The following is a 16,037-nucleotide window of genomic DNA, read 5'->3' on the forward strand; positions in this document are numbered from 1 at the left end:
GAGCTCAATTTAGAAATATTTCTTAAATGATAAAAGCAAGACCGAACAAGAGATTTAACATGACTATCTAACGTAAGAGCAGGATCAAGGATAATCCCTAAGTTCCTGACAGATGGTTTTACAAACGTTGAAAGAGGACCAAGAGCATTTATTATACTGGGTATATGTCTATCTGGGGCACATAAGAGGACTTCGGTTTTATTTTCATTTAGTTGGAGGAAGTTTTCAGCCATCCAGCCTTTAATGGTTTCCAAGCACACATTTAAAAGCCGCAGCTTAGAAGCCTCTTCCGGTTTAAAAGATATATAGAGTTGGATATCATCTGCATAACAATGGTAACAAATATCCTCAAAAGGGCTCAAAATGTGCTGGAGAGGGAGTAAATAAACTAGAAACAGTAATGGCCCTAGCACAGAGCCTTGTGGCACACCAAAAGACAGGGACGCAGAAGATGATCTATACTTAGAAACTGCCACAGAAGAATATCGTTCAGAGAGATACGAGGAAAACCATTTCAATGCAGTCCCAGAGACACCGACCCAGTGTTTCAGCCTGTTAAGTAAAATATAGTGGTCAACAGTATCAAAGGCCGACGTAAGATCCAACATTAAGAGAACAGAACATTTACCTGCATCGCTTTGTAACAAAATGTCATTAGAAACTCTAAGAAGGGCTGTTTCAGTGGAATGAACTTTACGAAAGCCAGATTGAAATTTGTCGAAAATACTATATTTATCTAAAACTGCTGTAAGCTGCTTAGCCACGATCTTCTCTAGAATCTTAGCAATTAACGGAATTTTTGAGATCGGTCTATAATTGCTAGTGAGAGATGGGTCCAGCATAGGCTTTTTTAACAAGGGATGTATAACAGCAGTTTTAAAATAGTCAGGGACTATGCCCGAGGCCAAGGAGGTATTAATTATAGTAAGAATACAGGGACCAGTAGAGTAAAAGACATTTTTGAATAATGATGCAGGTAAAAAATCAAGAGAGCAAGAGGATAATTTTGTTGCACTAACTATTTTTCCCAGCTCTGGTAGTGAAACAGGTGAAAAACCTTATAAAACAACAGGCCGAGCTGGCGTGGGAACAGACAGCGCAGACGCTGAAAAAGACAGGTTTTTCCTTATGTTGCAAATTTTTTCTAAAAAGAAAGCAAGAAAAGTTTCACAATCTTCAACAGAAGAAATAATAGCAGCAGGTGGAGCAGGAGTAATAATATTAGTAATAGTATCAAATAAAACTTTAGGATTACCTCTGCTCTTTGAAACCAACTGAGAAAAGTAAGCAGCCCTCGCAACTCTAATAGCATTGTTAAAGGAGGCTAAAAGATCCTTTAAATAAAGGAGATGAACATTTAAGTGGGTTTTCCTCCATAACCGCTCAGCTTTACGACAATTACGTTTTATAAGACGAATGTTGTCATTTAACCAGGGTACAGACTTGGAAACAGGCACAGGTCTCATTTTAATCGGACAGATTTCATCTAAGATCGAAAGACAATGATAATTGAATAGATCTATAGAAAAATCAACATCGTTTTGTGGGGATAATGTTAAATTAAAAGCATCAGAGAACTTCTGTGCTGTGGAGGAGTTTAAAGTGCGGGAAATAACTGTCCGATGAACAGGAGACATAGGCTCATAAAAAGACATATTAAAAAAGACACAATAATGGTCAGAAATAAAAATGTCCTTAGAATAAATATAATCAATATTCAGACCCAAAGAGAAAACAAGGTCCAGTGTATGGCCTTTGTTATGTGTGGGGCCAGATACATGTTGGATAAAATGAAAAGAGTCCATGATGCTGGTAAAACCCCTAGCAAAGAGGTCGGACTCATCATCAACATGTATATTAAAATCCCCCACAAGAAGCAATTTAGACAACCTCATAGTAGAGGACAGAAAATCACTAAACTCGGCTAAAAACGAGCTGTTTGGGCCAGGAGGGCGATAAACCAACGCACAGTAAAAAGGATCCTTCTTTCAGATTTTGATGAGCTGCAGTTTAAAAGACAGAAAGTGTCCAACTTTCACTGAACGGCAGTTAAAACGGCTCCGAAATGCCACCGCGAGGCCTCCTCCACGACCAGATCCTCGAGGCTGGCTAATGACAGAGAAGCCATATGGGCACATTTCAATAGTAGCCGAATAATCCGACCCCCGTTGCCAGGTCTCAGTCAAAAACAGGAAGTCCAGATTTTTAGAAACAATAAAATCGTTAAGCACAAACGATTTATTCGTCAAAGATCGGGCATTAAAGAGCGCCATAGACAGCGGGGTGAAAACATTGTTGTTGGAAGAAGCTGGAGTTTCTCGAATTAAAGGGCGTAAATTCTCGGGATCAGAGCCTTCACGTTCATATATTCCACTCACCGAGGGGATGAAAAGCCAGTCGACAGGAGAGTCTGGATGAACCCTTCTGAGATAACACGGCCTTGGAGAGCCAGGCCCCCTATATCCAAGTAGGGCCTTGGGAGACACATTCCTCTCCATATAGCTGTCATGGTAAGTGGGTGTACCATGCCTAGCAAAAATGTCAGTGACGAATTTACCAGCTGCTACCTGAGATGTAGCTTCTTTGACAGCACTGGCTTCAACCCATTTAGTCAAATAGTCAACAAACATGATCAAATAAGCATTACCAGTGGGGGTGCGGGGAAGTGGCCCAACAAAATCCACACCCACATACTCCCAGGGTTTCTGGGGGACAATGGGAACCATAAGACCGGCTGCTTTTTTCTGACTTGGCTTGGTGAGTTGGCACACTGAGCATGAAATCACATAGCGTTTCACATCAGCTGCCATTTTGGGCCAGAAAAACCTAAAACGCAGTCTAGCCAATGTCTTAGAAACACCCAAGTGACCTGCTGTGGGGTGGTCATGGTAATAGTCCAGCAAGGTGCCTCTCATGGAAGTAGGGGCAAACAGTTTCAGCTCTTTCAAAGGGTGCAAAGCACATGTGGACTTGGGTTCTCTGTGATACAAAAGAGAGTCATACACAACATACTGTAACAAGGTGGCATTGTCCGAGCTGTTCAGAGAGTCTGCTTCAATGTCTCTGAGGAGTGGACCTGTGACATGATCATCTAACTGCAGCTGTCTGAATTGTGAACGGTCAGCCAGAATGACGGGGGGCAGAGTACGAATGTCCAGGCTGCCCATAACAGCATGATCTGGTAAAAGATCAGTCGGCCTGTCACAGGTCAGAGGCAAAGGGTTGCGTGACAGTGCGTCGGGAACTTTGTTCTGTGCACCAGGTTTGTGCACTATTGTGAAATCAAAGTCCTGCAAACGAAGTGACCAGCGGGCGAGTCGGCCCATTGGGTTTTGACGAGACATGAGCCACCTGAGACTGTTGTGGTCAGTGAAGATAGTAACATGAACACCTTCAACATATGGGCGGAAGTGTTCCAGAGCCCATATCACAGCGAGTCACTCCTTCTCTGAAGTGCAGTAGGGGAGTTCAGCTTTGTGAAGGGAGCGACTAGGAAAAGCCACAACGTACTCACGACCCTTGTCATCCTTTTGCATCAACACTGCCCCAAGACCAATGTCACATGCATCGGCGTGAATGGAAAAGGGACGGTTGAAGTCTGGAAATGACAGGATCGGGGCTGATGTGACATGATCCTTCAAAGTGTCCATGGCCCTTCGACAGCTGTCATCCCAGTGGAAAGCATTGTCCTTTCTGGTGATGGCGTGAAGAGGTTCGGCATGGCGGGCATAATTCTGAATGAAGCGTCGATAATAGCCAGTCAAGCCAAGGAACTGACGGACGTGTTTCACTGAGGTTGGGGTATCAAACTCCTTAACCGCCTTTACTTTGTCTGGATCGGGCTTAACACCTGATGATGTGATGCGGTACCCGAGAAAGGTGAATTCATCGAGGCAGAATTGGCACTTTTTGAGCTTCAATGACAAGCCAGCAGCCTGGAGTCTGCCCAGCACCTCCTCAAGATCCACTAAGTGCTGTTCAAAGGTAGGTGAGGCGATAACAATGTCATCCAGGTAGACTGCGCACGTTTTGTAAATGAGGCCAGCAAGCACACAGTTCATGAGTCTCTGAAAAGTTGCAGGTGCGTTGCAGAGCCCAAAGGGCAGCACCCGAAACTGGAAGAGACCGCAGTGAGAGATGAAGGCAGTTTTAGGCTTCGAGTCCTCTGCTACAGCAACCTGCCAATAGCCTCGCGCTAAGTCCAATGTCGAGACAAACTTTCCTCTTGCCAGAAAGTCCAAAGACTCATCTACACGAGGCAGGGGATAAGAGTCTTTTCGGGTAACTTGGTTGAGCCCTCGAAAGTCCACACAAAACCTTGGTTCCGTGGCCGCTCTATTTACAATGACTACAGGAGCTGCCCAAGGGCTTGTGGAAGGTTCAAAGATGTTGTCCTTCAACATTTGTTGCACTTGTTCTTCAATCACACGTTTCTTAGCAGGTGACGTGCGATAGGGTGGGAGATTGACAGGTGTTGCATTGCCAGTCTCTATGGCGTGCTCAGTGAGAGCCGTTCGACCAAGTTGACCATCAAACAAGGAGCTAAACTTGCTGAGCAGATTTAGTAAAGCATCCTTGTTGTTCTCTGAGAGACTTGCTTCAGACAGTTTGGCTGTTAAGTCTGAGCGAACCAAGTCCAAAGACATCAGTGTTCCAGGTGAATGTGAGTAATCATTTTGAAGGTCCTCTTCATTGTCTGCGAGTGGGCAGGGGATGTCCTCAACGTAGACTGTTCTAGTGGGAATGTGAATAGACACAGAAGCTCTTGCCATAAAATCCATTCCCAGAATGAAAGGAGAGGACAAATCTGGTATTATGGCAAAACGCTGGTAAAAGTTCTTGTTCATGAATCCAATATTGAGCCAAATAACACCAACAGGGATACAGGGAGCATTATTGGCGAGGTTAACTGCAGGACCATTCCACTCACTTGTGTTTCTAGGGTAAGAGTCATTTACTTGAATGAGATCTGTTCGTACAGCCGAGAGGGAAGCACCCGTGTCGAGGGTAGCATCCACAGATGAAGCATTGAAGTTCACTTTCGTTCTTAGTGGGGTATTCCAGTGGACTTGTGAAAAATTGTCTTCCAAGTGTCCAAGACTGTGTCCACCCTGTAGTGAATCGGGCGTGTGAGGCTCCGTTAGTAATTGGGGGAAGGTTGGCCTCTGTGAAATGTCCTCCCCCCCCCTGTAGTTTCCCGACTGCCTGTATTGTGGCTGGGATGTGGTGCTGCTTAATTCCACCTTTTCATGGCCAGGGTCAGAGGGGCCAGGTGCTGGCAATGGCTGGACTGGGCCATGCCTAGTGGTGTTCGAGGCTCGTTGTGGGTGTTACAGTTTGGGCAGGTGCGTGTAGTGAACCCTGGCTGAGAGCATTTGAAGCAGTAAGGTTCAGGCTTATAGTTGTCTTTGCTACATAAAGCAGGCTGTGGTCTTTGTGGTCCAAGCACTGAGTGAAGCTCATGAGCACGTAGCAGCAGGTCCATTACAGAAGTGACATTAGCGCCATACAGGGCAACTCTGTATTTTTCGAGAGCATGTTTACTAATTAGGTCAATTCTGTCTTTTTCAGGTGGGGGGCTCTTCAGTTTGTGAAACTCACTCAACATGTGGGCGACAAAGGTTGGGAGCGGCTCGTCCTGAGCCTGAACACGATCCAAAATTCCTCTCAGGATGCATTCTTGGTTGTCGGAGGGCAGAAAAACTGTCTTAAACAGTTGACAGAATTGAGCCCATGATGTGATGTGGGAGCTCAGTGCCTTGAACCATTTCCCGAGCTCTTTTGCAAGAAAGTGTGGAAGTTCGTTTAGCAATTGCCCATCAGTTAGGTTCAATGAGGCTTTGTATGTGCCAACTGCATTTAACCAGTCCTCAGGTTGCACTTTTCCGTCCCCAGCATACACAGGAGGCTCCAGCTTTGCGTGATGTAAAGCTGCCGCAATCACTCTGGAAGTGCTGCTGAGTTTAAGTGAGTGAGATGGGAGGAAAGGATTTGTAGGTTGAAATGGGTTGCTGGGCAGGAACGGATTGGTACTGTTGGTGGGTTCAGTTTTGTCCATCACATGAACATGAGGTGTCGATGTGGCCATTGGGAAAACAGGAGACTGTGGGACTGCAGGAGGGGGAGAGTTCCCTGTTGTGAGTTGGTCCCACTGCCTTAGTAAACTCTGCTGTATGTTCAGTGAGTCACGTAAACAATCACTAAGCTTATTCACCTCAGTTCTTAACTCCACCACTTGTTGGCTAAGGCTAGGAGTCACATTTTCAACTATCTGGCACATAGGTAACGAGGTAAGTTCCATGTCTGAGTCAGAGTCGTCTGGGCAGTGTGCCATTGCGATTTCAAAAAAATTAAGCCGCTCCAGGGCACAGCGCAGTTATTGATATAGCAGTAAAAGAGTCAGTTAGGTCAGACTAGAAAGACAAAACTGCAAAAATGCGTTCAAGATTAAATTTAGAAAAACCACATATAAAATTTCACCCAACAACTGAAATTAGACTGGAGTGATCAGAACCATGTTATTACAATAGCATGTCTGCAACACTAGAGCTCAATGCAAGATTAGTTTTAAGTCGTTTCGTTATACCTAGCCGAAGACCAGTACCAACGGTTGTAGTCGGCCAAGCTATCACTTACATGTGCTACAGTCAGTCTCAGCAGAGGGAAAGGGGAATGAAAAGCCAGCAGAAATGTTCATGTCCAGGCTCTCCACAGAAGAATTAATCCTTAGAAGACGAAACCAACAACAAATAACAAATCCACGGAGTCCATTCGCGTCGCGGAGTCAGCTTCTCTCTTTTTCTTTCTCCCAAGCGGAGCAGCGGCACACCACGGTATCCAGAAATTAGTCGGGTCCCACCTGAGCTGAGGCTGCGGCCATGGCTGGAGAAAACGTCCGAGCGTCCACAAAACTGGGGGGATTTCCGAGACAGTTCACGTTAGAGCTGGGCGATATGAGATTTTTTCATATCACGATGTTTTTTTCATTTCAGGCGATAACGATATCTATCACGATATAAGCCAAATAACTATATTTGTAAGATTTAAATGTGCCGTTGCTCACAAGTAAAATGTGAAATAATCAGCAGCTTGTTTTGATTTAAATATTTATTTCCCATAATAAGTTCAACAGGGTAGATGTACTTAAGGAACATGAGACTTTTTCAGATAAATAAAGGCAAATATTGCAAACTACACAAAAGGCAGCCACTAAAGCGTTTAAGTTTCAAAATAGAACAAACAAAACAGACTAAATTGTCAATTCCACTTAGAAACAAAATATTAATTCTAAAAATAAATCTTAGTTTGTTTTACAGAAGAACAGACAAAACTGACTAACTTTTGTCAATATCAAATAAACTGAGAACTAAAAGGAAATTCTCAATCTCTCCTTGTTGTATAGCTGAGCTTTTCAAACAGTTTTAACAGTTACTTTAGTCTGACAAAAGCCGAATGACGAATTAGCGCTTCCAGTCAGAGACTGAGGCTACGTCCACACGTACACGGGTATTTTTGAAAACTGAGATTTTCCGTTTTCGTTTAAAAAAATAATCCCGTCCACACATAAAGGCAGAAATGAAGGAAAACGCTGCTATGAACATGCCAAAGCAGCAGGTGGCGCTAGATTCCTAACCGTGCAGAAATGTTGGCCAATCAGAAGTCTAGAAGCCTCGGTGGGAAAAAGTAAACAAAGCTGCGGCATAGAAGCAGGACCGAGTCGTATGTGTGGAGGGACAGTAACTGTGTGTATATGTAAGCATTTAAACACTGCAGAGAGTAGAATTAACAGTAACAGTATTGTAGAAATTCATTTCACCGAAACAATAACGTGGCGCACAGTGTGACGCATGCACCAGTTTATTGTATTTCCAGACTTGCTTTCGGCACATTTACAGTGCACGCTACTCTGTTTTTTGTCAGACTTGAAATAGCCGAAATACCTTCACACTACGGAACTTCTATGGCTCTTCCGTTCGACAATCTCTCCGGCATTGGAACCATCATCTGTTTTCTCTTCGGTCACGCTCGGTCGATTTTTCTAGTCGGCACACTCATTTCCTCCATTACGCGCTGGCTCCATTACCCGCTGGCTGCTTCCCAAACAAACACACGTGCGGCTTGGCACTTGTGCTGTACGTAACAAGTCACGCGACATGACGCTGCGGCTGTGATTGGTTCGGCTCTGCGCTACTTAATTTGGATTGGCTGACCTTTTTTTTTTTTTTTTTTGGGGGGGGGACAAGAGCGGCGAGGTCTATCGCGATAGCTTAATTTCTCTATCGAGTAAAAGTTATATCGCGATACATATCGTTATCGTTCTATCGCCCAGCTCTAGTTCACGTGCTAGAAGAGAAGAATCCTCGGCGGGATGCAAAAATCGTCTGAAGTCCAAGGGGAAAAAGTTCGGGCGCCAGTTGTAACGTGCAGTGGAGATGAAGCCAGCCGCGGAGGTGTGCAGGTGGATAGCGAATGAGCAACAGCTTCTGACTTTCCAAAAAGTACTCATTTATTTACAATATCAAAAATAAAAGTGCTACCTCTACCACACATTACTAAAGAGCACACTAGTCCGCGTACACACGGGAGCATCCATTACAGGAGGAGTGCGAAGAAGAACAAAAAGGGGGTGACACCAGTCGTGAGACAGGAGGCGCCGCCATGTGGTGATACACTGCATTACAATAGCAACTGTTACAAAATATTGTTCTGAGAGGCTTTTTGTTGGTTGAGTCTGAAATTGATTGTATGTACAATTCATATCCTTATAAAAAGGCAGAAATATGGTGTTTTATTAATAAACTTACATTTATGGATATAAAATAGCTAAAAGTATTAACATGCCTCAGAGAAATCACTAATAACACTAAGGGCTGGACGGATTTGATTTGCATTCTTCAAGAAGAGTGTGGTGTCATCAGCTAGCTGGCTGATGATGAGCTCCTTATCAGCTGTGCTGATTCCTTGTATAACAGGTCAAATCTCGGGGTGGAGTCTTAATCATTTTAATTGAGCTATTGCCATTCGTGTACAAGGTTTTGATAGCTCTACAGAAAAATGCCAAATTTTTCCAAAGAGTGGAAAATAAATTGATGTTCAATTGTATCAAAAGCCTTTTAAAAATCCAGGAAGAGAATGAAGCTATAGTCAGATACCAAATCAGAGTAATCAAGTAGATCTAAAACCAGTCTCATGTTCTTAGAAAGGTGTCTGTTTCTCATAAAGCCTGATTGTGTCTCATCCATAATTGTGTCCAAGAACTCTTTCATTCTGTTAGCAAGTACTAAAGCCATAATCTCATAGTCATCATTGAGCAGACAGATGGGTCTCCAATTATCAATAAGAAGTAAGTCTTTGTTTGGCTTTGGAATAAGTGTTATGAGACCCTGAGTAAGAGTAGGAGGGAGGATGTTATTCTCTACACTTCCTATGAAAAGCTGCAGTAAGAACGGAGCCAGGAGATTAGAAAATGATTCATAAAACTCTGCAGTTAAACCATCTGTGCCGGGAGATTTGTTGGCCTTAAGTGCAGAAATAGGATTACAAACGTCCTCCACAGTCAGAGGGCTGTCACAGTGACTTCTATCTTCCACAACAATAGTTTTTAGGTTTTTAATATTATTGAGAAACAGCGTTGAGACATATATATATATATATATATATTCTACTTTTCTAAATGATTGACTATTTCAATGGAGAACCTAAATGGCACGGACCCGTGTTTGTTATTACATATCTCTATTTTGAATGTGACAAGTCTATCATTGCCTGTTATTCATAGGTATTAACAGAGTTTTTGGCCTTTTTTCCTCTATAACAGTTAATTGACTCTTTACAGTGGCCTGCTATGGTTAATAATAACATGTTCAGTCATGAGTGAACTCCACGCTTTTCTTCACTTTAGCATTTAACATTCCCAAAAATATAATGTGATACCTTAATTAAAACACAGCTAATAAAACACAATTTTCTTAATGCAAACATCAGTGACTCAACATTAGCAACCAAAGGGTTCAGTCTGCAGCTCACACTCATGTGAAGCTACAGCCTCCCCCTTTAGTCTCTGTCATCCTTCTGCTCCTGCAAAAACAAAGCAAGACAAAACCTCCACCCTTCTTCTACAGGCTGGGTGAATTGTTGTGGACATTCACTAATCCTAAAGTCGGCACCGTTTTTGTCTCAGTATCAAGTCAGTTAAACTTTTAGTCGTCAGTCCATCACAGTCCAGTCACATGCATACATCCACACACATTCATACCAGATATTGCTGATAATGGAGTCTCATGCGCAGCCTATTCGAGCCTCCATCACCAGCAAGATGACGTCATCATTTTAAAGGAAAACAGCTCCTTGTTTTTGGACTGGATTGACTCGCTGCAATCCTTTTAGGCTCAGGACTTCTCATGTGATCAATGTCCCATATAAGTGAATTTCTCCCAAGCCCATTATAATCATGGAGAAAAACACTTTGCCACTGTTTCCAGTAAGAATATTTTATAGCGCTTTAAAGTTCAACCTCTCAGGTCTGGATTAAAGAGCTGATTTGTTAAATCGGGAACTCACAAAATACCAAAATATCACCACCGGTGGATCACACCTCTCAGATGTTCTTATCTCAGTGCACTGTAACAAAAGCACAAACAAACGCAACCAATAAAATACTAATAAAGTAACAAATACTGGGGCCCATTGCAAACATGTCCAAGCATAAAACCATCTTTCTCTCTCTTAGAGAAAGAAAACAATCCAAACCTCACTGATAAAATCAACCTAGTGTCAAGCAAAACCCAAAAATCAACCAAAACTTCACCAGAAAGTTTTCCTCCCTCCCGGGACAATATTGTGCAGGAATACAGGCACCGTAACTCCTTTTGCACTGACAAAAACATGTTGGATTTACTTGATTCAATAGTGGACACTGGTTGCACACAAAGGTTTTGCTTTGGCAGAAACTTAAACAACTGAGTTAAATCAACACAACCTTTTCATATTCAGTAAACCTGCATGTTGTGTTCATAAAACACGATTGAAACATGTTCAGATGGAGTAAGTTGAGCTCCTGGAACATTTTAATCCTTCAATTGAAATTGAATGGGTCTACAACAACTACCATCCTCCTATCTCTATCCTGGTTGCAGCAGGGCTGGGAAATAACCCTGAAGTGATAGGTTACCAGGCAGGGTACACCCTGGACAGCTCACCAGTCTATCAGATAGAAACACACAGCCGTTTACATTCATGGATAATTTAGCCCAGGACCTTCTTACTGTGGAGCAACAGCACTAACCAGCATGCCAACAATGGAGGAAATACAGGAAAGCTATGATTTCCTGTATTTGAGGCAGAATTCTTTTGTTCTTGCCCTTGACAGGTTAATCCACAATAAATAGCAACAGCATGCATGTGGTGTGTGTGTGGTTGTCTGCCTCTTATAACTCCAGTGATTTTCCTGTAGTTTGAAATCTTATGCGGTGTTGACACAATAATTTGTTGTAAACCAGGAAATTCCCAACTGTGGTAGAAAGCACAGCTTAGCCTTAGCAAATGTTCAAAGAAAAGTCGTCACTTCCTGATTTCTGCTTCACTGATAAATATTGTCACACTGGGGTTTTTGCAAATGATATCAGTGAGCACTGTGTGGCAGCTGGAGTCAGACAACTGAAGCTCCCACAATCAAGACCACAAACAGCTTTCAAAGGAGATTTGAAGCTTTTCTGGCAGCAAGCTTCATGATTTATGGGACTGGAACTGGAACAGAAACTACCTGATCACCAATGGTGAGCTGGCATGGAATTATTTTTATGACATTTTATCAAAGTTATAAATAAGCATGCCCATTAACACATAGTGAGTGAGCATGTTGTCTTCCCACGCAGTGAACAGCGGATGCTAATGTTTTTGTCACTTTTTACAGAGTCAAACTCAAAGTAAGGTCAGTGCTTCCACGCTTTAAACGCTGCACGCTCACACTCTCTCCACACTCGATAGATTATCCATTGTTCATCTGCACACAGCTGCGGTTTTAGTAACGCAGTAACGCAGCGTGCTTACGGCAAAGTAACAGTAATCTAATTACCTTTTTTGCAATAGTAATCCCTCACTTTACTCGTTTCTTGGAAAAAGTAATCGGATTACTGCCCATCTCTGGTTGGAGCTGTGCACTTGTGGGTTCCACCTTGTGTACACGTTTATCTTTGCTGTGTGTACTTGTACCTCTGAGTGGAAGCTGAACTCTTGAGTTCGAGTATCGAAGCATCAGCTGTGACGTTAAAGTCCAAACAGCTCATTCATTTGACGTGCAAATGAACGAAGGTAACGCCGTTTTCATGTGGATGTGTCACTGAGACACTTTCCACATCCACAGCTCACAAAATGGGAAAACTATAGAAGTATAACAATGAAGAAGTTACTATGTTACGGGTCCCAAGGATGAAGACCTCGATGACAAATATGTTACCTGTAAAAGCAGGTGAAGAGCAGAGTAAGGAAGACACGATGCGTCTCTGCTTTCCTCCAGAACGTGTCTGAGTCTGATTTATTTCACACAAATAAATGCTATAAAACACTAAACATGAGCTTTCAATATACTGTTCAGCTGGTTCCTCATTCACATCAATGACATTTACTTATTTCACAACATCAGTGAAATATACTCTTTTTAACTGGTTCAGTTTCTCAAGTTCACACTTCTTTCCATAACAGCTACATCCTTTTATCATATCAATAAACACATCACATTGTCTTCTGCAGTGTCTTACTGGCTAAACAGTTCTATTCAATAACAGCATTGGTAAATACATTACATTTGTTCCCTCCAGTAATTTACTGGCAAAATCACTATTTAGTGCATCATGAAACACAGCTTGTTGAATCAACCCATGAATGCCTCTGTTAGCTACACAGAGTTGCTCAGAGTGCTTGTGTTACACTAGCTAATCTACTCAGTCACTTTAACAGAACTATTAACATTCACATCTCACAGAACTGATTTGATTGGAGCATTACAACACGTTTGCACAGAGCATAGGAGCGCACTGACTCTGCTTCACGAGCGCTCCACCTAACGAGCGGGCTCGCGGTGCGGTCGCGCGGGACACTCCTCTGGTTTTCTCCCGTGTTTACATATAAATAACTTTGGCGGACCGCCTTAACTCTCCCATTCACATTAACGTGGGTAACCATGGTGACAATAAACAACATTTTCGGTGCGAGCACCGTGTACCGACCTGTAAAAGCAGGTGAAGAGCAGAGTAAGGAAGACACGATGCGTCTCTGCTTTCCTCCAGAACGTGTCTGAGGAAGCAGCGGAAGGTGGGCTCCACTTACTGCTCCCCGAAACCCCGGAGCAAGCACCAAAGTTCCGCCCTCACTGCTTTCTAACATAAAATGAATCCCTGTTACATGGATTTTCTATCCTCTTAAAGAAACTGAAAATAAATACATATAGCAATGAAAAATGTCCCGTTACATGAGTGTTTTACACAAAATAATATTCATGTGGTCATTCCCTCACAGGGGTGCCACAACTACACTGCTGTTTTGACAGAGACACAGTGTGTTTATCTAACTTGGCTGAAGCCAAAGTTCTCCAGACAAATTCAGTCTGTTTCTGCCAAGTGTGAACTCACTGGATGAGCGCCAGATACACAGAATCAAAAAGGGATAAATTACTTTTCTTATGTCATGTTCCCGTCACAAACTGGCTCAAGGAGAGGGGAAGCAGGAGTCCACAGATGAAATGTTCCTATAAATAAAGTGGAATTTATTCAAACTTTACCAAAACTTCAACACATCAAATACAAGCAGTTCAGCAGGGAGTGGATGTGTGTTGCATGTGCCAGGTGGATGCAGAGAGAAGCCAGGGCCACGTTCAAACCTGAACACGCTGCACAGTGTTTTGTTCCATTTGTTAGGGATGAATGAAATGCTTCCTTGAAAGGATGTGTGCAGTCACCAGTGGGCGTGGAAGCATGTGTGCCCTCATTTGGTGGGTGTGCAAGAAAAGTCATCCTGTCACACAGCAATGCCTACATAAATCACACCACTCTGCTTAAAATAATAATGTTTAGTGAAGCAGGTGAAGCAAAGGGCTGCTTTTAATAGGCTGGGAGACCCAGGTGTGCTGCTTTAGCTGCTGAGCCTCTTATGACAGAACAGCGGAGAGTGGTAAGAAGGGAGGAGGGGGTCTGGCTGTGTTTGTGAACGATAGATGGTGTAACTCTGGGCATTTCTCTATCAAAGAGACGCTATGCTGTAAGGACATTGAGCTGCTAGCGGTTAGCATGAGACCGTACTATCTACCACGAGAGTTTACACACGTGATTATGATAGCTGTGTATGTCCCGCCCTCTGCTAACGCTGCAGCAGCCTGTGAGGTCCTGCACACTGTAACCAGCAGACTCCAAACACAGCACCCTCAGGCCCTTTTCCTGATCTCTGGGGACTTTAAAGATGATGTAACCATTTAATTATGGTTACATAATTAATTATGTAATTAATTATGCAAAATGCAAAGTGCTCAGCTGTGTCTCCAATCAAAGCTCTGTAACTTCAGAGGTGATGTTCATATGTTGACTAATGGTTTTCTTTCATTTTTGATGTACTGCAGAATATTTGTATAAAATCCAGGCCAGGAAAATCTCCTTCATGTGTTTCTGTGTTTTGTCTTCAGCTACGTTGACACAAAGGCCTCTGCTGTGACGCTCACACCTTTGATAAAGTCTGGAGAGTGTCAGCTTCCTGTTTATAGATACAAAAATATGTAATGTTGTGAACTCTGGCCGCAGCGGCGCAAGAAAAAGGAGAATTACGGGAAGCACTCACAACAGGTAAAATCAAAATAACAAAGTAAAGTAGGATAAAATAAAAACCAACAAAAGAACAACACAATATACTTCCCCATACTGTTACTGCTAACCTCTGTTAACCTAGTAACTCTTACCTTCTAACTGACAGCTGGTCAATAAACGAGCTCCATAAACGCTCCATATTCACCTTTACATGGAATATAAAGGGAAAAGAAGAAACACAGTGCTGTGTCAGCGTTAGACATATAGATATATCCTTGCTTTTAATACATTTGAAGGTGGGTGGGAGAGGTGCTTCTCCGCGTAGTCTACGGTCTCTTTGGGATCGGTAAAGCTTTTCCTCACATCACCATGGGTCACTAACAGCTTTGCAGGGTATAGCAGTCTGTACCTGATGCCGGTCATCCCACGTAGTCTTCCTCTCATATTTGCAAATGCGGCTCTGCGTTTCCAACAGAGGGAGGGAAATCTGGGAGGATGTTTATTTTAAAAACCCTTATACATCAGGTTCTTGTTCTCTGCAGCTTTCAGCAGAATTTCCTCACCAATGTGGTAGTAGTGCAATCTCAAGATGATGGGCCGAGGAAGATGACTTTGTTTGGGACGCTGGCGATTCACTCTATGTGCTCGATCGATGAGTGGCTTCTCCTCGAGAGATAGCGCCTCCGCCAACAGGTGTGAACCAACTCAGTCATCTTGGGTCCCTCTGTGCCTTCTGGTATTCCTGCAGTTCTTAAATTATTCCTCCTGGAGTGCCTCAAGAGCTCCACATCTCTCATCTAACTTCTTTACCTCCGCAGACAAACGCTCCACAGTGGCCTGGAGAGTGGCGATGGTGTCAGAGTGGTTCGAGGCACAGTCCTGCAGTTCAGTCAAAGTGTTATCATGCCTGGCCACGTCGCTTTTTATGTCCGAAATTGAGGGCTGGATGCTCTGGTTCAAGGATGATATCTCGCCTCCTATGGTGGTAGAAATCTCTAATATGCAAGTGTCCAGTGCTAGTTAGTTAGTTCTAGTTCTAGTGGTTAGTGGGGCTTTATTTGATGATTCTAGTGTGTGTTACATTGTTGTCATATTGTTGAGTCGCAGAGCTGTACAGTGTTACAGTTTCTGTAGAGTCTGGTATAAGGAACTCAGATCCCTCTGTGAATAATGTTCACTGAAACTGATCTGTAGTTAATGAACTAGTCAGGATTTACACTAGAGAATGTTTCTGCCATTACATGGCCTGTA

At 43.1% G+C, this 16,037-nt stretch overlaps 1 protein-coding gene across 1 annotated transcript; it reads right to left on the reverse strand.

Annotated features, from left to right (window-relative positions):
• Nucleotides 1–5,231: 5,231 nt before the first annotated feature.
• Nucleotides 5,232–6,467, reverse strand: LOC146679616 (uncharacterized). The gene has a single exon (XM_085450233.1). It carries the CDS (start codon nucleotides 6,332–6,334, stop codon nucleotides 5,234–5,236), a length of 1,101 nt encoding a protein of 366 aa, XP_085306359.1. The 5' UTR covers nucleotides 6,335–6,467; the 3' UTR covers nucleotides 5,232–5,233.
• Between the last annotated feature and the right edge of the window lie 9,570 nt (nucleotides 6,468–16,037).

Source organism: Copadichromis virginalis, unplaced genomic scaffold (assembly GCF_057382275.1).
Source record: "Copadichromis virginalis isolate Kocher_CV1m ecotype Utaka unplaced genomic scaffold, C_Virginalis_male_GT1.1 unmapped_scaffold_1, whole genome shotgun sequence".
Lineage (NCBI taxonomy): Eukaryota > Metazoa > Chordata > Actinopteri > Cichliformes > Cichlidae > Copadichromis > Copadichromis virginalis.